Source organism: Sminthopsis crassicaudata, chromosome 2, assembly GCF_048593235.1.
Source record: "Sminthopsis crassicaudata isolate SCR6 chromosome 2, ASM4859323v1, whole genome shotgun sequence".
Taxonomy (NCBI): Eukaryota; Metazoa; Chordata; class Mammalia; order Dasyuromorphia; family Dasyuridae; genus Sminthopsis; species Sminthopsis crassicaudata.
The window spans coordinates 327,211,295-327,234,271 of record NC_133618.1 but is presented as its reverse complement, the minus strand read 5'-3'; the positions used below and the strand labels follow the sequence as shown (position 1 = coordinate 327,234,271).

The window sequence follows — 22,977 nt, the reverse complement described above, 5'->3', positions numbered from 1 at the left end:
GGTAACTTAGTGGATTTCTAGAAATACCTATTATTCTGTCTTATTTCATTGCAAGTAAAAAGGAACTCTTATCATCATAAATGATGTACAGAAGCTCTTCTACCAAAGAGTCCCAAATATTCCCAAAATAGTTTGCTAATTCTGAAAACAACTTTATGGAGTCATAGTTATATGAGGAAACAGAGTGCAAATGACTATCAAAGTCCTTCCCAAGGATGCCAGCATACTGTTCTTCTGATTTGGGGGCTTCTACTTTCCCACCTTTCTTGCTGTCCCCTTCTTATTTAGATTATACCTTACAGAAGCCTCTTTACAAAATTTTTGCAAGGTATATCAGATATAAAGAAGATTTTTCAAAGCATTAATTGACAATGCTGAGTGCTAGACAATGGACAATGAAAGCTGGAAAAACACCACCAGCAAGTTCATCATGGAATAATTTTTATTTTCTCAAAAAAATAATGTGAGACTGTAGGAAGTAATTTATAAACCACAATAATTATTTCTAAAGGAAATAACCAATCACCTCAGGGAGGGAGGAAGAAGGGGGGGGGAAAGTTTGCCATTAAAAAAAGAAAAAGACACAGACCTTGTGTCCCAAGAAAATCCTGGGAATTTTTGTCAGGAAGTTTGTGAGAAAGAAAAACAAGAACTAATTCAACCCCCTAAGAAAGAAGAGTCAGAATTTAGATGATAAAGGCAAGGACGGAGAACAGCAAATCAAAGCAGAATAGATTTTTTTTTCTTTTTAGAAGGATAGGAAATGATGGATCTTGACATACCAAGAGATTTGATTTTGCACCTTTAACATGAATTTTTTGTTATTTTTTCCACTTTTTGAGTCTACTAAATGATTTCTGCTTATCTTTCATCCACACACAAAATAAAGGTGATTTGACAGATGACAAACTAGGTAGGATAATTTGGGGAAAGGTGGCACCTTCTAGAAGATGCTCTAGGAATGGAATTGAAGAAGTAATTCAATCTGGCATGAGAGTTTGAAAAAAAAAAAAGCCATATAAAAATTTAAGATGTCTTTTACCAAGAGTGAGTTGGTAATATATAGATAAAGTGATGGCATGTGGGGAGAGGAAGGAACAGTTGAAATAGAAGAAAATGCTGATGAAATATGGAGATAAGGCAATTCCCATCTGTTGCAGCAGTTCAGATGGAAACAGTGGTGGCCAAATTAAGAAAATGATGTCTGAGAAGGGGACACCCAGGTCTAGATACTTAGACAGACAGACAGACAGATAGACATAGATAGATAGATAGATAGATATACAAAAATACTCAGAGGTTAGACAACAAGAAAGAGGATCTATAGTTGTTAATTCAAAACAGAAAATTTGATCTAAAATATATCATTTAGATAGCAAAGCTTGACTATGTAAAAAACAGATTAGATAAAAGGGGGCAAAGTAGAATGAAATTGTATATTAAGAAGACAATCTGTTTAATCAATGGTGGGGAAGGAAGAACATGGTATAGAGGGCATTTGGATGAAAATTTTTAAGGAGAGAAACAGAAGCCATTTTGTTATCAAAATATACTATACGCTCCATGAACAAAAAAATAAATAGATAAGTAGTCAGAAAAGAGATCATAAATCTGGCAAACATACTGAAATAAAGCTGTGATGGGAGACTTTGAATACCCAGCTATCACAGAGAGATCTAAGCTCTGTCAAAAGAAGTTAATAGTTTTTTGATCACTTTAATGATTAATTTCATAATTCAAAATGTGAAGAAACCAACAAGGAAAATCCATTCTGTATAATATGATTCTTGCTAATAGAGAATAACTTTATTGGAGTGAGAATGATGGGAGCCTTAGGGAAAGAGATTGCTCTTTCTTTTACAGTTTGTAGTTAGGTTTAGTCTGACTTGCATCCTAGATTCTGGGAAATCAGGTAGAAAAGGAAAGACAGGTTAATTCTATGGCCTAAAATTAATTCTACTAGGGAAGTCATCCTAGAAGAACTGAGAAATTTTTAGGAATGATATTCTAAAGAAACAAAAGGAAACAATACCAATGAGGAAGAAATATATACCCTCATACATATACATATATGTATATATACACATATATGTATATATACATACATAAATATATACATATGTATATATACATACATTTAAATATATATGTATACACATATTTCTGTATTATATATATGTGTATATATGCATATATATATACACACACACACACACACACACACACATATATATACACACACATATACACACACACGAACACAGACATTTATGTATACATATATATATATATATATATCCTTCAATCTAACTATAGAGATTGAGATATTTACAGAAAATGGAAGCAGGGACAGGAAATGTAGGTCTAATATATGAGCCTGTAAAAAATGTCAAGAGTAGGGGGCAGCTATATGGTACAGGGGGAAGCTAGGTGGTACAGTGAATACAGCACTAGCCCTGAAGTTAGGAGGATCTGAGTTCAAATCTAGCCTCAGACACAAAACACATCCTAGCTGCATGACTCTGGGCACATCACTTAACCCCAATTGCCTCAGGAAAAAAAAATGTTGAGTGCTAAAAATCAGAAGGAGCTGAAGATGAAGAAGAAAGCTAAGAACAATTAGAAAGTTTTGTTTTAGCTCTATTTGGGAAAAGAGAAAGTTATAAGGAGGAATAGAACTATTTCTTGGGGTCAAGTGAACAATGATAAAGTGACAGAATTTTTATTTTGCTTCTTTCTTCTCTAAGGGGAAATGACCTTTTCATTATAAACAGAACAAAAATTGCCACAGGACTGGTGACTGGCCAATGTTCTCCAGATTAAAAAAAACAAACAAATAACAAAGTGAAATAGAACGGTCTGCCAACTGTGATTCCCAGGTAAATTCTGGAATGGATTACTAAAGAGATGGCTAGAGAAGGAAAAAAAAAAGTAGTTGTGATTATAGGAAACTGAATAGTACATTGAGGAAGGATATCAAGTCACAACCTTTGCCATTTACTAAGTGATCTTGGTTAAGTTATAACCTCTTTGGGCCTTAGTTTCTTTATCTGCAAAATGAAGTCATATGATTTTAATTTCTAGCTCTAAATCTATGAAATCTTTGCTTCAAAGAGTCAGACTGAATTCATCGAGAATGGGCCTAACAAACTATTTTTATTTTCTTTTTTTGAAAAGAATCCTTAACTCATACATTAGGCAGTAGTATAGATAGAATTTACTTATATTTTAGTAAAGCATTTGATAAAAATATCTCATACTGTTATTGTGGAAGAGAGGAAGAGTTGTGGACTAGATAGCAATACAATTAGGTGGATTAAGATCTGGTTGAATAGTCAGACTCAAATAGTAGAAATTTATAATTCAAAGTCAACTTGGCAGGGCTTCTCAAATACAGTGCCAGGTATCTGGGATGGGCTGTGTGTTGATTAATATTTTTAGCAAGGACTTGGATAGAGGTCAAATTTGTAGATGACAAAAAACTGGAAGGGACAATGGAAAACAAAGGGTTGGAATCTAAAGAGATAATGACAAGCTAAAGCACTGGGCTGAATCTAACAAGATAAAGTTCAATAGGAATAAATGAAAAGTCATACTTGGGTTCAAAAAAATCAACTTTTGTATTACAAGAAGGGGGATACATTATTAAACGGCTGTTTGGAAACATTCTAGTAGGGTACAAGTTCATCAGTCATCATGATGGGGAAGCCAAGAAGCCAATACTACACTATAGGAAGCACAGATTAAAGGAACAAGAAGAAAACAGTCCCTATGTATTCTGCTCTGGTCAGAACAAATCTGAAATACTGTGTTCAGTTCTGGGCACTAAAAAAGTAAGAGGTTTAATGAATTGTACAGCATTAAAGGAATGTAACCAGGATGGTAGAAATCAAATCAATTATCATTACTGCTTATGGAAGTTTTTAAGTTCAAGTCATATGAGGCTCTATTGAAAGAATTAGGGTTTATTTAGTCTGGAAAATAGTATATTCACTACCTTCAAAGAATCCCTAATTTTTATTTCTCTTGTTCTGCCAATAACTTTCTAGGTAAACTCAAATGATACTCACTAAATAATTATTTTTCTGATGCATAAAAATGAAAAGAATGGGCTACAATTCAAATTCAATCCAACAAAATTATTAAGCACTTCTTACTATGCAAAGTGCTCAGGGAAGTACAAAGAAAATAAAATTATTTGCAATCAAGAGATGATATGCAAATAACTCCAAAGTTAATACCTTAATACCCTAATCTTTCCAATACCAGAACATTATTTTTGTGCTCTATTCTTCCAAATGATAAGCTCTCCTTGTAGTACCTTATTTCACTGGATGTTATAAGGTTCAAATGAACTAATGTATGTAATATATTTGGCAAAGCTTTGTTTCATACATCTGAGCTATCACCATCATTATTACTCTCCCCTCTTTTGTACATGAAGTTTGACTTTATATCACAAACTCTCAATAAGAGCTTGTTTCTAGGTAACAGCTGAACAAGAACTGACAGCTGTTAAAGAATGGGGCCAAATGGTCTAAATATAACTTCATGCTTCAAGCACCCAATAGTGACACACTATGCTTTGCTGTTGTATTAAATTCAACATGCTCTTAATTTCAGAATTAAAAAAAATTTCTTTCACTTAATCACTCCCTATTTTTTCAAAACACCAGGTCTCTGAAAACAACTGGATTTCTTTATCCATGGCATTTAAGTTTATAGTTTTTAAACATAAATACATTTTTTTCCCTAGGCATGTAATTAAAAATGTTAACAATTACTTCCAGAAATCCATTCAGTCAGCTGAATTTTCCTGAAAATCAGCTAGGTTCTTGAAAGCCTAAAATATAAGACATCACGATGTGGGAGAGGGGGGAGAATCTTCAACAGAACAGAACAATAGTGCTTCACTGATACTTTGGGAAAAAAAAAAACTTCTATAAAAAGGATTAATTATGACACTAGTTGCCATTCTCCTCCTGCTGCCAGAACCAAAGAAACAGAAGGAAGCATGTTCATCATGAATTTCATGGATTTCTTAAAGACAATTCATGATGCTGCAATTAAGCTTAACACATGAACTAGAGTCTGTTTCTAGAATACTGATTATCCATAGGTATTCATTGACAGGATTTTTCCAGTATTAAAAGAAAATCCTCAAATTTGATCACATATATATTCAAAGATAAGGATTAGAGAAATGGTATATGGAGTGAGAAGAGGAAATGTCTTTCTATTCAAAGGATAGTTACAGCAATAATTCTAGGGACCTATTTTCCATTTCATCAAAAGTTAGACAAAAGGAAGAAGGTTTATTTTAAAGCAGAAAGAATCTACAATTTACAAATAGGAACTCTCACTTTGAGAACTGCGAGATACTGGAATAAGTTGACAAATGAGACAATGAAGTCCTTTCTGTAAATTTAACTAAAAATAAGTGTAGATAATCTGGGTACCATCGTATCCAGGGGTATGGAAACTTTAGTATTTAAATTCATCATGTCTCTCTTCATTGTCACCTATGATTTTGATCTTCAGAGAGCATGATGTTCCAAGTTTTTCAGCCACATAATAGGTTAATTGAAAGAATATTGATGTTGGAGGGGGTACTTGATTCAAATAATTAGATCAAGTTCTTCACTTAGTATAAAATAATATAAGCTAATATTATGTAGTATTTAAAGTTTGCAAGCATTTTACATAGTATGTGATCTCATTTGATCATCACATTAATCTTGTGATGGATATGCTATTATTATCTTCATTTTACAGATGAGGAAACTGAGGTTAAGAGAGGTTCAGTGATTTGCTCAAGCTCAGACAGGTAGGATTTCACAGTCGTTTTCCAAACACTAAGTCCAGTACTCTAACCACTACATCACCAGACTGCCCTAGCTCCTAACATTTGTGGGGCATTTGGAATTTAGCTAGCTACATGTCTCTTCATCTCTCTGTAGTAGGCCAAAGACATGAGGGACTCAGAGAAGGTTATAAGGTAGAGAATGCATACACTTTGTAGTATTTTTGTATCAGCAAGCATACCCATTAGAGTAGTTTGTAGTTTATGTACAAAACTCTAATAGTTTGATTTAACTTAATGTGAGACTTTTTTTTTTTTTACATTCTCTGAAATTCTTAAAATTGAATTGCATAGACTAGATCTGTGGTATCAAAATTAAACATAAATGGGTCCCTAGAGGCCACATATTAACTTAGAAAACTAATTAACATTATTATGTTGTTTTGCATTTTTATATTGTTAAACATTTCCTATCACATTTGATTACAGTTCTGATTCCACTTTGGAGTTCTGAAGCCCAAGGGTCTTGAGTTTCACATCTCTGAACTAGATAAACTCTTAAAAAATCTTTTCTAGGGGCAGCTAGGTGACTCAGTAAATAAAGTACCAGCCCTGAAGTCAGCAGGACTGAGTTCAAGTGTGTCTTCAGACACTTTACACTTCCTAGCTGTGTGACCCTGGTTAAGTCACTTGATCCCAATTACCTCAGAAAAAAACAAATAAATAAATAAATAAATCTTTTCTAACTCTAAAGGGCCATATGTGATAAGAAAACAGGTAATTCCATTGTTTCTTAAAGGTAGGTAACATACTTAATACTTCTGTGTTCCTTATAGTATCTATAACGGTAACACACAGGTGAATTTAATAAATATTTGTTGACTGAATAAATTAGTATAATAGTCTGAAAAGTTAATTCTAGTGTAATAATTTCTTTCATTAAATTTAACTACATTAATTAATTGGACATTTTTATAATGTTTAAAAATGGTACTGTATATGGCTAACATTGCTATTGTTATTATTATTAATAACAATATTACTGAGAGATTTGGAAAGGAGGTCACAGTGTCCTGTTAATTACATAAAGCCAGATTCTGGGTTACTGAACTCAGGAACCGATAATCAAATGTTCTGTTTGTTTCAGACTTGACAGCATGATTAGGATATGTTATCACATATTTGGTGACCAAGGTTAACCACACACAAACTGCATCAGTAAATTTCTTTATAGGACAACAAAAAACTTCATGGGTTATGACTATTAAATTTTGTAATGACTCACAGCACATCCCCAACCCACCCACTTTGAATGTTCCCAGACCACAAATGTTGCATAAATATGCTTTCCTGAAAGTTAGCTCTTTTCACTTGGCTCAGATCCCACTCTATGCCTTATAAGGAATGACTGAAAGCACTAGGGATGTTTAACTTGAAGCCAGTTCCATGGTAGAAAATGGTAGCTTTCAGTATTATAGTTAAGACCCTAATATGTCAGTCCATTTAGCAAGAAGACAGAATAATAATGTGTCAAAGCATGGCAGCAAATCTACTACATGCAAGTCATCACGCGTATTTAAATTTACTTTATCTCCCTTCATTGTTCTTTAAGCTAGTTGCAATTTTGATTTTTCAGAGATCAGAATATTCCATGCTTTATGGACATATAATGGGGAGAATGTTGGTGTTGAAAAAAAGGGAACTTTTAAATTAGTTAGCAGTTTTGGATTACTGAAATAATAATCTGATATACGAAGTCGCTGTTCAGAAGATTGAGACCTAAGGGTAGAAGTTTCTTCAGGACATGGGCTCTGATGTAAATAGTGAAGCAAATGGTTAGGAAGTTGTAGAGAAAATAGCTAGAGAAAAAGGAGAGAAATCAAAACCAAAACAGGTGAACACTTGGAACTGATGAAGCAGAACATAGTTGAGTATGCGAAAGGTGAGACCAACTTATTCGCTCTCTGTCCTTTATGACTACAAGGATATAGGGCTGCTTTGAGCTAGTCTGAGAATCAGGTGAGAGGAAGGGCAGGTGCTCAATTCCCCTCAAATCCTCCATCTATAAGCATCTATAGGCATCTATAAGGGCTAATGATAGCTTCAATTATATAGCCACGTCTGACTTTCTTGTGTTTATTCTTTCCTAAAATTAGACCCACAGATATTCTGAAGTAGATGTGTGCAGACAGTGATGTTACTCATGCAGGAGATTCAGTAATTTCATCAGAGGTTCCAATGGCAAAACTCAGCTTCAGAGTGCATTGGGAAGAACATCAACTAGGAATCAGCAAGTGACCAAGCAGCAACCTTGAGATGGAAGTTCTCAGACAGTGACCTTATGGAAATTCCAAGATCCAGAGATACTGCAGGGCAGTATCAAAGGGATTGATCTCAGCAGAAGCTGGTCTTGATAATGAGCCATTGTATCAGAAGAGCTACAGCTGGTATATTTCTGTTCCCATAAAACAGGAAGGGGGAACAGAGATAATAAGGATCAGTGAAGTGGTCTGTCTCAACAGCAGATGATACATCCAAAAATTTGTGAGAACTCTATGAAGGGGAAAAAAGAATTTCCAGGGCCAGTGGGGAAGGGGCTACCTCTTACAAACTTATTCTCACTTTCATTGAATTTTGAGTCTGTTTTGTTCTCCCCCCCCCAACCTTGTCTATACAAGCAGAAAGTATATCCCTTATTCTGGGGGAAATGTTTTGAATTAATTTGTTTACTTCCTGGTGAAAATCCTTAATAAATCATAATAAAATCTTGCTGATTGATTAATAATCTGAAGAATACCAGTAGCAGGTTCATGAAAGACAGAATTAAGACTAATTGCATAAAAAATAACCTCAGAATCATATCATTGAGATAACTAACACTTTATTCACAAATGGGAACATCTATTGTAAATTCACCTTCCATGTCCATTTTGCAAAGAAAAATTTTCCATGACACTTATGAATTTTTTGGCATAAACATGTCTTTCTGTTTTATGCTTCTTTTGAAACAGATAATGAAGAGATCTTTAAACACAGATATTATGATTATTTCAAAGAATTATAAACCATTTCAACATATGGCTAGATTTTTTTATCCTGTTCTTCATTAAATAAAAAAAATTGTTAATTGTTTTTCTCTTTGTAATGTAAAATAATATATATAATATATTATAATATATAATGATTATATTTAATATATATCATATAATAATATATTATATATTGTACTTTAAAACATTATTCATTATTCTGAGTTCATAGGTATTTTGACATCACTAAAGGTTAAGAACCCCTTATACTTGATAAACGTGGGTCAATCCCCACTCTAAGACTTAATTTGTAATTTTGAGGCTTATAATATGATAACTTAAATATATTCAAAAAAGACTTTCCCCACTACTGTCTTTTGGAATTTGAATTCTTCATTCTGAGTTTAATTATCTTAATTCAGAACACTTAAACCTTTTATGAGACCAGAAAACAATTAAAGTAAGAAGGTAAAATGAGCTGCAGAATTGTTGAAAAACTACTTTGACTAATCCAATGGAAAGAGTGCTATGTAAGATACTACTGAGTTGTACTAACCAGGACACCTCTATACAATGAAGAAAAAGAAACAAAAGTTACAAGCAGAAGAAACATTTTGGGTGTTTGGAAATCTGTAAGCAAACCTGAAAGAACTACTGCTACTTTTTTTTAGCCAAGGAAAAGATATTTTAGAGAAGGAAAATAAACTTTATCTATAATTATTTGATGACCTTTTAATCCCTTTGGGTCAAATATGAAACTTCCAAAAAAAGAATCCTAAAGAGTTACTGTTAAGAAATAGAAAAACAAACAAACAAACAAACAAACAAACAAACATGAAAGATCCAATAACCTGGTAATATTAGTCAAATACTGTTGAAAAGAATAAAACTTACAGCTTTTAAGATTCCTGTGGCATCCTCATGGAGCCATGTAGGGTAAACAACTTCATCATTCAATATGGCTTCAAAAAGATCATCTTCATTTTCAGCTTCGAAGGGAGCATGGCCACACAGCATCTCATATAGCAGCACTCCCATTGCCCACCAATCCACAGCAGGACCGTAGAGCATTTCCTGGAGAATCTGTAGACCAAATGAAGTGATGTGATTAAGGTAGGTTTTAAAATTTTAATTAATGAGTAAAATTTTAAATCCAGAAGAGATCAAACTACTGCTCTTTTTTTCCCCTCACTGAAAGTAGCATTTTCCATACTAGGTCTCCAAAAATAATCACCATCACCTCCCCAAATCTACCTATTGATTCATTTACCTTTGAACTCTGAGGCTGAGATGTTCTAACCAGCAAGTGATAGCAACTCACCACATATAACTATATGTCTTGCTGCTATCTACAAATTTATCTCCCATATCTCCCCTTTTTATCTTGCTCTTGACAAGAACATGGCAACTGACTGCCTTATGGATGTATTTACTGTCTCTAAGACTCCATAGACCCAAACCTTTTCCCCTAGATACCACTCCCTTACATGTACTATCTCCTCTTATTAGAATAAAACTCTGTGGCCTGAAGGACAATCCCATTTTTCTATTTGTATCCCCAGTGCTTACCATAGTATTACATATACGGCTTTTATTTATTTATTCATTCACTTGTCTATTCATCTATCTATCCAACCAACTCCAGTTGGTGACAGACCAGAACTAGATCTCAGGTTGCCCGGTTATCTGTCTAGTTTTCTATATCTAAATTAGGAAACATCACATTAAAATGAACTAGTTTCTTATGTGTTCCCACTAAAGCTCTTCTGTTAAATGTTTCCCTGTGGATGCCTCAGAAGAATCTGCTCATGCAATCCTAATCAAATATTTATAGACTCAAGTCAGCTATTTGACATAAAGGCCACCAGATATAAACACAAAAGACTTTTCAAAAATGTCAATACAAAGAAGAGCAGCCAGGTAATGACTCAGACTGAGGCCCTGCCCAGCAGCTCTCTTGTCTCATCATTATACAGTGAACAAACTTACCTTTAAGGTCCAGACCTTTTTCTCACATTCTTTGTATCTACATAGGCCTTTGTTTAAAAGCTTTTTAAAGGTTACCAATTGTCCAGTACAAGGAAACACAGAACATAAAAGATAGTACAGCACACCAGATTTATTTGGGGAATATATAATAAAAAAAGGCAGTCAGGGATGACGGGAATAGGTCGGGCTCTCTGGGACAAGCAGAATTAGGTGCTCCAAATTAGACAAGTCTGTGGGGATTTTTATAGGGCTCTTATCTTAGCTGAGCAGGAACAAGCATTGATGGGAGGGAGCAAGGAACATGAATGCAAGGAATGATGATAATTGAAGCTAGTCAAGAGAATTGGAGGAGGAGGGGAAGTGCAAAAAAGACTACTGATAGATGCTTGCTATTCAAACTTCTTTCCAAAGGTTTATAGCTCTTATTGCTGGTTTTATTTTGGCAGAATGACTTAGGTTATCTTAGGGCTTCTTCATTCAACGGAGTGGGAAGGCTACCGAGGATATTACACCCTCACAGAGTCCTGGCTTTCAAATAATGACAGTATATCTCTGGGAGGGAGGATCACCTAGGGGCTCTTATGTAACAACTACCATGATTTGGACTGGGTGAGAAATTTTAATTGAATGAACTTCAAAGAAAGAGTGGCTGCTGAGTCATGGCAGTAAAAGGGAGAATCTGAAAGCAGGAGTGGGGAGCAAATCGTGCTCCCCAAATTTCATACCCAATTTAGATCAGGGTTTTGTTGTTTATTTAACAGCCCCTGGGGTATTCTCCATCGTTTATTCAAAAGTTTAGTACTTAGCTCATTATCTTCCGCTGCACCTTAACTCTTCTACTGACTCAATACTTTTGTTATTATTGTTGTGATCCAACTCTTCAGAGATCCCATTTATAGTTTTTTTGGCAAAGATTCTTGAGTGGTTTCCTTCCCTCTCTCCCTCCTTCCCTCTCTCCCTCCCTTCTTTCCTTCCTTCCCTTCCTTCTTTCCTCTTTTTCTTCATGGCTAACATGGAAATGTCTTGCATGACTTCAATAATGGGTATTTTAGGTCTTGCCTTCTACATGACTTGAGGAGAGAGCAGAGATAGGGAGAGAATTTGTAAATGAAAACAAAAAAATTAAATAAAAAAAAAGATTTTGAACTTTTTGAAACTAGGAATTGTTTCTTTTTTGGATTTTGTAACCCCAGCAACTAGCACAATGCCTGGAATATAGTAGGTGCTTAATAAATGTTTGCCAATTGACTGATCACAAGGGAATCCTTTCAATTCTGCTGAAAAATAGTTGGGAGAAGATGAGAAAGAGATAAATAGGAAAGGAAACATAGGAAAAAGGGAAAGAGAATAAAGGAGAAGACCATGGTAATCCTATTCTTTTTTACCTTTCAGGTAGCCTATAGCTTGTGCAATGACCTTTTGTTTTCAGTTTAGATTAGGTTACCATGGAGGCTGCCTTTTCTCCATAAAATGAACTTGCTTTAGAGTGTCATTGGTTCAGCCCTCACTGGTCCATGTTGCCATCAACCTGAGTTAGTCTGAGGCCTGTGACGTCTAACCACAGAATTATTGCATGCAATCTCTTGAAACTGTAACTTGTGAGACTGGCTTACCTCTGGGGCAATGTAGTCAGGTGTGCCGCAGAATGTTGCGGTGGTGATGCCTTCACAGATCCCCTCCTTGCACATTCCGAAGTCGGCCAATTTACAATGACCTTCGTGGTCCAACAATACATTATCCAGTTTCAGATCTCTGGAATAAACAAAGAATAATTAGTCACAAAAGCTGTTGAATGTATTGGGATAGCTGTTGAAAAGAAATGGCACATGAGATATCATGAGTCAAGTCAATGGCACTGGCACAGGCTTATACCAGATAGTGTAAAAGCAGGTAGTGGGGAAGCTACTCCATTTGGATCAAGAATGCTTTTGGATCACAAATCTGCATATAGGCTTTTTGCTAGAGCCTTGCTATCAGACTACGAGAAGATATGTATTTACAGTAACTATAATGAAAAGGTAATACTCATGGAAATGACCAATAAAAACAATTGAACTAAATATAAGATAAATATCATAACTGCAACTTCAGTGTGTAGTTTATTTATATTTTGACAAAACAAAAGAATAAAACATTTTAACATTTTATCAAAATAACATGAAACAAAAATTCCCATGTACTTATCCCTTTCAAATTTCAAAAAACGTAGATTATATACTACTTTTTTTTTTTTTAAAGGTAAGGAAGAGGTATGCAATTCTTAAACTGCCAGTTTCACTTTTTATCTCTTTTATATAGCATCAACTCTATGATAGACACTATCAATGCCTTTAACAATTATTATTTTATTTGATCCTCACAATCATCTTAGGAAGTACATGCTATTATCCCCCTTATTTTAAGAAACAAAGGTTAAGTGACTTTCTGAAAGTCAAACAACTATTACATGTCAAAGCAAGAAATTGAATCCAATGACTTTCTGAATCTAAAGCCTCCTTTCTATCTACTATGGCAACTTGATTCATACTACATTAATCTCTCTTTATTTAGCAGTATTCTACCACTTTGCACATAGAGTCCATTTCTAGCTTTTATTACAAATAAAGTCACTGAATTTTTAAAAAGATAGGTCCATTTCCCCTTTTAATGATATCTTCAAGTTAAAGGGCAACAATGTAAGATCAACGACTATGATCAGTTTTGCGATCTTAATGTGTCAGGCCGTTGTCCAAAAATTTTCACTGATTTATTGTTTCACTAACAATTTAACAAGTACCTCTTGCCTTACTGCCTCATTATGATTGATTTTTAACATTTTTTTGTTCAGTTTAGTGCCTATAAGGTGGTATTGGAAGATGTTTCAATGTGGTTTTCTTCTAAGTAACTGAATGGTTTTTTATATAATTTTTCATATATAAGTAAATATAGCATACTATGAAGTACAATACAAATGGTAGTTATTATTATTTCTCCATTGGTGAACTCATATTAATCTTACAGTAGAAATATATGGCTTGCAAATTCTGAATGGCAGTACTTTATTTGATATATTTATTCTAAATACTTTCCCAATTTGTCTTCTCTGTTTTTATTTTAGAGATGTTGATTTTTGTCCTGCAAAATTCATTTTTTCTTTGCTTCCAACTGATGCAGTTTTCAATATCATGATCATTACTTTATTGAGTAATTATCATTTTTATCCTCATAATTAAGGCAAATAAAATCTCCTTTCTCCCAATTTTTTATTTTTAAAGAAATTTTAAAAGAAATTTTATTTTAAAGAAGATCATTAAACTAGTTTGATGTTACTAAACAATGGCGTATTGCATGAAGTTGGAGATAAATACCTAATTTTACCAAGTTTTTAAAACCTAAATTATGATTCTTAGAAAAATTTTTAAAAATTAAATGACATTATGATAATAACAGTTCACATTTAAATATTATTTTATAAATTACAAAGTACTCTCCTCATATCAACTCTCTGAAATAGGTGGTAACAAGAATCATTCTCCCATCTTGTGGATGAGGACAGTGAAGTTTATAGATGTTATGTGATTAGTTCAAAGTTAAGCTGGAGACAAATGTAAAGCTGGAACTTTGACACAGGTGTTTTGACTCCAAATTCAATGATCTTTCTATTGTGATTCAGTGCCTCTAGCACCTGACTTTGGGCAAATCACAACCTCTAAGGGCCCCACTAACTACAAATACAAAACGAGAGGGTTGAACTAGATGACTTCTGAGATCCCTTTCAATATATGATACTAATTTGTCTTATGTCCTTTAATTAGGTCAGTTGTATTAAACTTAGCATTAGGAATTAAGGGTAGTGGGCACCATAGGGCACAAAGTGGGCAGCTAGTGGGTGCCATTAGGCACAAAGTGCTAGGCCTGGGGTTGGGAAGATTCATCTTCCTGAGTTCAAATCCAACCTCAGACACTTACTAGTTGGGTGACCCTGAGCAAGTCACTTCATCCTATTTGCCTCAGTTTACTCATCTGTAAAGTGAGCTGAAGAAATATTTCAGTGTCTTTGCCAAGCAAACCCCGAATGAGTCATGAAGAATCGGACATAATTGAAATGACTAAAGCACAAGAAGTCATCTATAGATATCACATCAATTGAGATGCTATATATCAATTATAGTTCAAATAATTCATCTTGAGTTATGAATAAATGTGATTAATGTGAATATTAGAACATACTCTTATATAAGAGTTTCAAGCATGCATTCCCATTTATAGCATAGCACAATTTTTTTGTCTGTGGTCTGGATGAGTGTTTTCAGTAGGACGGGGAAGCAAGTCCTTCTACCTATGAGAACTAGAAACTACTCTGAAACTCAGAATTTTAGTTGTCTTAGTAACCAAGGAGCTAAATGACTTGCCTAAGTGCCACACAGCCAGTGTGTGTAAATGTTAAGATATGATTTATCTGACTCCAAGGTTAACTCTCTCTATACTACATCAAGCTGCTACTTGTATCTATAGGATACTTTTGTTTACCAGTTAAATATTTTATCAGCACATATGCATGCATATAAACATATATACATTTCTTTATTTTAGTCCTGTGCTTTGTAAGTGACCTCATGGAGAACAGTGACCTTCATGGTCACATCTGTGGGGTCTTATGTATTTGATATATAATAAGTCCATAAAGTCAACTATGGGCAAAAATAATACCCCTCTTTAGTCCTCTCAACAAATTGTATTGCCCAAAGGCAAAGACATTCAAGTGTGGGGAACTCAAAATTGGGAGTCCTTTTCAATCTAGAATAACTCTTTAGGATAGGAGTACCTATTCTAAAAGTCTACAAGAACCAGCTTAAATGACCTCCTGTGAGAATAATTGCTAAATTTTCAGTGTAGCCATTTATACCTTGAGAATGCTACAAATCAGGATTTAATTTATTGTTTTGTTGACTGTCTAGACTTAAGAAAGGATGGAGGAAATGTAAATGCAGATTAAAGTTAAAAGTATATCCTGTGTACATTTTCCAGAGAACCAGTTGCCTGCTGGGCAAGTCTTGAATTAAGGAGGAAAGGATAATGCCCCCAAAGCGGATTTCCAGAAAGGCAAAGGCACAAACATCAAGCCTTCATGTGAGCTGCTCTGCCCTTAAGCACTTCAAATTGTGTGTTTTGGATGACAAAGCACAGAGGAATGGGTTACTGGGAGAGATTGTAGATAAACCCTAATTAGGAATTTGGGAGCCACTAAATTTCAGAACTGGTCACTGTAAATGTGTTTTCTTGATGTGTTACTGAATTAAACAAAAGAGTTGTGACTGTTTGAGTGTGTATTTGCTGAAAAAAAGTGATGAGTTTGATGACCTTAGAAAGACATAGAAAGACTTGGTGAAATTGATGAAGAAAAACATTGTATGCAATAACAGTAATATTGTTTTAAGAATGACTTTGAATGAATAAGTCATTTTGACTATTATAAACATACAAGTTAAAAATAAAGGATATATGATGAAAGACTATCTACTTCTAGGAAAAGACCTGATAAAGAGAAGTATAGTATTAAGAGATAAAAAGGAAATTGATGATTTTCCACTCATCTTGACAGAGACTGGACCTCCTCATTTTTTTTATTTGCTGTAAATTTGCCAGAGTTCAATATATGACTTTCATCTCTAACCCCTTAAAAAGGATCCTATTTCCTAGGCATTCTTGCTTTCTGGGCTAACTAGATAAGGGCAAAATTCAGTCAGCAGTCTTTTTTTTTGTTGTTGTTTCTTTCTTTTTGTTGTTGTTGATTGTTTTTGTTTTTTCCTGGTGCAATACCATAATGATTTTACTGGTGGCAGCACTAGAGGTATGGAATGATTTTCTGAGAGCTTTTCTCACCTAGCAAAGATCAGGAAAAGATTGGGGGGGATTCTCTTCACAATAAAAATGTCCTATTTGCTCACTCTGTCCTACCCAATTTAAAGTTAACTTGTTTTTCTTAAGTTTATATTTGACCCTTTGTTAGCACCTGATATTTTCTATCCCCTACTGACATTACCCTAAATTCAGAGGGAGCTGCAAGAGGCATATTGGATAGCAGTGATTCCAGAATACAACATAAATAGTCTATCTCAATTTGAGGGAAATAAGCAATATAAGATTACTATTACTATTCAGTAAACTGACCTTCATAGAGTGCTAGCTGACCCTCAGTCACTCATCTCATTCACTACAGATGGCAGTGTGACCAGAGACAATATTGCAATCTGCACATAAAGGGCTTTCTGAAAAAAAAAACAAAAAACATTCCTCCCCATCCTCTAATTTTGCTTCACAAATCTGCACAGTAAGAGAGGAGAGATTTGAGGAGAAAGGGAGAGGGGATATTAAGAAAGAGGGAGGAAGAGAGAGAGGGGAAGAAGGGGGACAGCTAGAAAGAAAGAGAGAAACAGAGACAGTGAGAAAACTTGATAAATTTTAGTAGAAATTTAACACATAATGGCACTGGTGACTCTATACAATGGACTTGGATACTATCCACAACTTTGATAAGATGTAAGAACAAACTCTGGACAGCATGCTGGGTGATGTACTAATTCTTTGCCTTAAGTCAGTTCATAATGCTTAGTGACATTACCCAAACCTGGCTTATCAGAGGAACACCAGATTGCTGCAAAATGAAAAGAAATCCTCTGAATTCATGGAATTGGAGAGATCAACCATTACTGTAAGGGAGGAGAATTCCTAGATATAGAGTTGTCCCCAAAACATCGAGTTTCCTGAGGATAACATGAACTTGGACCTTGAAAGGAAATGTAGAACAGTGGATAGAGTTTGAAATTGGGACCAGGAATGGGATATGTTATTGAATTAAACCAAAAACTTTGCGACTGTTTGAATGTGTATTTGCTAAAAAGAAATGATGAGTTCATTGACCTAAGAAAGACATGGAAAAACTTAAAATTGATGGAGAATGAGGTGAGCAGAACTAAGAAATCATTGTATATGTAACAGCAATATTGTTTTAAGAATAACTAGTCATTCTTAGTCATTTTGACTATTATAAATACACAAGTTAAAAATTAAAGCTATATGAAGAAAGATTATCTACTTTCAGAGAAAGAAATGAGAAAAAGAGGTATAGAATTAAGGGACTGATGACCTTCTATTCATTTTGACAAAGACTGGTCCTCATTTTTTTCTGTGAATTTGCCAGAATTCAATATGACACTTTACTAGCCATGTAAAACTTAGATTACTCTCAAAGTCTTTCTTCATCTGAAAAATGAGGGATTAGTTTTGATGGCCTATAAGGTTCTTTCTAGCTTTAAATCTATGTAAGAACCTGGATCACCACATTAAGTTATATAATCAAAAGTTTGTTAAATGTTTTATTTTTATCTTATCTGATCCCCATAACAGTTTAGGGTCACACAACTAAAAATATCTGAGGTAGAATTTGAACTCAGATCTTCCTGACTTTAATTCAAGCACTTCTTTTCCCAGAAGTAGTGTGATATTTTGTATATGGGGCTGAACTTGCAGTCAGGAAAATATAGGAGCAAATGCCATTTCAGACACTTAAAAGCTGTATGACTGGGGGGTAAATCACCTAACCAGTCTCAGTTTCTTCATCTCCAAAATGGAAATAATTTTAGCAACTACCTTATTATCTTTGTCAGCAACCCCTATACAACACCTTATCTGACAGTGACTAAACTTTAGTGTTATTTAAAAACTTTCCCCCTGAGGTAATTGGGGTTGAGTGACTTGCCCAGGGTCACATAGCTAGGAAGTGTTAAGTGTCTGAGGCCAGATTTTAACTTGGATCCTCCTGACTTCAGGGCTGTTCTCTATCTACTATCCATCTAGCTGCCCAAAACTTTATTTTTTAAAAAACTTTTTGGATAATTATCTTTTACTTTAATATCACCTTTATTTCCAAGTATATCCTTTCTCTACTCAGCAAGAAATATCTTATAAAAATTATTTTTAAATAGAAAAAAGTAATTTCAGCAGATCTAATCAACATATCAATAAAACATGACAATATCTACAATATTTCACATCCATAATCCTCCTGCAAAGAAGGGAAGAAGGTGACTTAAAACATCTCATAGAACACATTATCCTATTTACACTAAGATATAAAGGACTAATATCTATTCTTCTTTTCTGTTTTGATTGGTAAGGATAGGGCATGAGGGAAGAGGAATGGAAGAGAAGTGAAGACTGAAGGAAGTGAGGAGAGGCTAAAAGGAGTACAGAAGGAAAGAAAGAGCATCCCAAACTTGAAATATATCAGAATTTGCTGGAATAGGGGACAGAGGCTGGCTTTAAGAATAAAGGATATAATGGCCTGCTGGTCAAAAGAAAAAATAGTTCTCATTGGACACAATGAAAGCAGTGTGTACTGAAGGAAGGTAGATAAGTTTAACATCAATCAAGTCTTGGTAAGTAGTCTATTGTCTAAGTAAGCTTGAGGTAATATGGTTTGTGGTTACTGGCATCTTGGGCCACAAATTCAAGTAAAAAGACAAGTTACCACAGTTTAAGCAACGACTTATTCTTGGCATTGACCAAAAGGAACATATTACAATCTTTTTTCCTTCCATCTCACACTACAGAGATGAAATCTGAACTTTGGGAAGCAAGTATCTGTGGCTAACCCCAAAGTAAGGTGAGCACCTGCATGCTTGACTGAGCAACTCGAATGCCCTTTAAATCAAAAACCAATTGTCTACTTGCTGGCCTTTTCTCTAAAGAACAGGGGACTTGGGTTTCAGAAATCTATCCCTGGACTTTCATCATTCTCAGTTCTCTTGTCTTCCCATGTTATATGAAGACACAATCTAGTATGATATGTAGAAATTTCCCCATTCCTCATTTTTCACTAAATCCATGAATGAAACCCTTCACCATACACATAAATAGTTATATAGAAGAGGGTAGGTGATCATAGGGATATAGGGATGACAGTTAATTTAGGGGTTCAAGAGCTGATCGTTAAATTTTCGGCGTGAGTATATCTGAGACAGTAACAAATACTATAAATCTAGTCTTAATCTATTGATCTGTTGATTGTCTAGATTTAGGAAAGCATAGAGAAAATGTTAATAATGCAAATTAAACTTTATGTCAGATGTTTTCCTTCTTTCTCTCACCCTTCTTTTTTTCCCTTTCTCCCTCCCTTTCCTTGCTTGCTTTCTTCCTTCCTTTTTCAGTTCTTAAATATTTACCAGCACATTCCTAGGAGACAGAGAAAAGCATGTTGTTTGTTTGATAAAAGGACAATGCCACTGTCTTAGGGGATCCTTTCTGATGTTGGAGTGGTGTTGGAGTTATTCTCATCTATCCACACTCTTCTATTTGGTCTTCCTCAGGATCAATAAATGGCACTGTTCTCACAAACATGAAAATGATGGTTAAAGTTAGGTGCTGTTGGTGATCATGAAAGATCAACTTATTAGAATCATGCTTAAACCAATCTAACTGGATACACATGAACACTGAAAAAGGTGCACAGTACTTTGAGTGTTTTCTTCTCTTATGGCCACTGATGTTCTGAATGTCATAGAATCTCTTCCATATACTTGTAATCCTATATTTATCTTGAAGGGACAATTAGCATTCCATGAAATATATCACTTCAACACATAGTGAATCGACCAAAAGAAAAGTCAAGACCGAGAGAGTAGCTTTCAGCAAGTTCACTTTGTTTTTGCATGACGTATCCAGATGGTAAAAATGAAATGCCAAATTGATTGGCTATACAAAACCACTGGCTACACAGTCATTAATGGGCATGAGGATAACAAGGATCCAAAGATAAATTTTAAAAAAATACCCCATGACTCCTGAACTTAACCTGAAAATATTTAAATAGAAATTTTGGCTTTGTTGCTACTTAGCCTCCTACACTAACATGTAATTTGGAATCCACTAACCTTAACAAGCATCAAACAATGAAAAATACAAGTTCATGCAGGGCACCCTTAGCTCATGAAATACCAAATAAAGTATATGAAAGGTTACGGGCTTATAGTTAATTAGCTCACTAAACACCAGGCATTAATAGTTGCAACTTTTGACATGTCATTCTAAGTTTGCATAGATTTAAGCTTCCATATATGGGAGTCCAGAAAGGTATGGTTTGGTTGCCTGATCAGTACATTGTTATTGCCATATAATGTGAGCTATTAAAATACACGGGTTTGAGGTGCCTGAGTAGCTCAGGACAGAGAAGTTAGTATTTGAATTTAGTTTGTATTCCCTATGAAATATTCTGAGAGCCACATTATATAATAAATTAAAAACCTTATGACTTCTTCTATTAAGATAAAAATAGTATATCTGACTGCTTAATACAGTAATAAAATAAAAGTTTAAAAGGCAAAATATTATCTTGGACAAGGATGAATTTGGGAGACTATTTAGGAATACATTTAGTAGAAGGTTGCATCTAATTTTATAGCAGCAAGATGATACCATAGATATGTAATGTGCTGTTGTCTCCAGAAGCTTCCAATTGCTCTCTGGGAGGAGATCTGCTGTGTCAACTCAAATCTCTCCTACAGATTCTTCTTCCGTTGTCTCCAAACAGTTGCTGTTAACTCTGGTCCAGAGAAGTGATTTCTCTTCCTGCAGAGAGCTGCCTCAAGTCTGGTCTAGAGCAGAGACTCACTTTTCCTCCAGAGCTGCCCTCTTTATCCTCCCAGAGAATGGGCGTGGGATAATGCAAGGGCTTCTGGGAAGAATTACTTCAACCAATGAACTTGCTCCTCCTAAGCATGCAAGCTCTTCCCCAGAAATTCAAAGGGGTTGAACTCCTAGTAAAGACCAGAACTAGAGAATTGTTAAGTACTAATTTAGCACTTAGTAAGAACCTAATATCTCATTATCTCATTAGCACTTAGTAAGAACCTAACACCATAGTGCATAGAGTGCAGGGCTTAGAGTCAGGAATGCTGCTCAACTATAAGCCCAAATCCTTAGACACTAACTAGCTATGAGACCCTGTGCAAGTCACTTAACCATGTTTGATTCAGTTTCTTCATCTAAATATGGGCTAGAGAAATGTATCCATTTCTCTCCAGTATCTTGTCAAGAAAAACCCAAATGGGGTCATGAAAAATTGGATATAACAGGAGAACCATTAAACAAGAAGTTTTATAGTGACATCATAGCTATATTATAGTCAACCCCACAGTAAAGTCATCTATAAAGAGCTGTAACTTTGGAGAAGTATACTTGAAATAAGGTGTTAACTCAGTGGAATTGATGAGATTGTGGTTCTCTAGTTCACATATAATCAGTATGCTGTTATAATTACAATAAGGGCTAAGAAGGACTGGAAGATAAACATTCTATCTTGACCATCCTCCTTGTGGCTCTCCTGCCTCTTGCACTCAGAACAAGGTTGGTCCCGGGGTCCTCCAGAAAGCTAGCTTGAACACTACAGTCATGAAACTTTGTTGCAATAGTGTTTGATTGACTGCTCATTTATGAGATTATTTCTGTAAAACTAACTGCCCCATTTGAATAGCCTGACATGTTTAATCATCATGTGGTATCATATCTTAAGTAGCTAGGTAAGCTCAATGGATAGAGCATTGCAGTTGGATTCACAAAGCCTTGAGTTCAAATTTTGCTTCACACACTAGAAAAATCTTTAAAATGGAGATAATAAAGGCTCTTCTCTGACAGGATTGGTGTGAGGATCAAATAAGATCTCATATATAACATGCTTTCACATAGTGCTTTGCAAATCTTAAATTGCTTTATAAATGCTCTATATAGTTTCATGGAAAATTAGATAAAACATTATTAAAATCTTAAGATATAATTTATATTTATACATAATAATTCATATATTAAAATTTAATTAATAGATAATCAAACACAATTTAAATATATAACTATTTAAAAGCACTATATGAAATATAAGTTATATAGTTAATCTATATTATTAATATACTTTTATTTCCACTTAATTTTATATTTAATAACATGGTATATTATTAAATATTATTAAGATATTAGATAATGTATACCTTCACTTTAATTTGTTTGTGATCAAAGTAGCTTTAAAAGTTATGACACTGAATTCTTTATTATTGGGAAATTCTTGCTTATGTCACAGGATGGTGGTTGTTGAAGGTCTCTAATTGTTAAAAGATATTTAATCATGTT

At 34.5% G+C, this 22,977-nt stretch overlaps 1 protein-coding gene and 1 long non-coding RNA gene across 4 annotated transcripts in view; one reads left to right on the top strand and one right to left on the bottom strand.

The window, feature by feature from the left end:
- Positions 1-8,833, top strand: part of LOC141556339 (uncharacterized) — a 31,494-nt gene extending 22,661 nt beyond the window's left edge. The window contains exon 3 of the long non-coding RNA XR_012486503.1: positions 7,960-8,833. This is a non-coding gene — a long non-coding RNA (uncharacterized LOC141556339). The remainder of the gene's footprint in view (positions 1-7,959) is intronic.
- The window catches only part of PRKCH (protein kinase C eta), a 276,978-nt gene that overhangs the window by 22,139 nt on the left and 231,862 nt on the right, over positions 1-22,977 (bottom strand). For all 3 annotated transcript variants that reach the window (XM_074290306.1, XM_074290305.1, XM_074290304.1), the window contains exons 11-12: positions 12,435-12,573; positions 9,727-9,915 (exon numbers count right to left, since the gene is read on the bottom strand). In XM_074290306.1, coding sequence (XP_074146407.1) covers positions 9,727-9,915; positions 12,435-12,573 — 328 coding nt within the window. The remainder of the gene's footprint in view (positions 1-9,726; positions 9,916-12,434; positions 12,574-22,977) is intronic.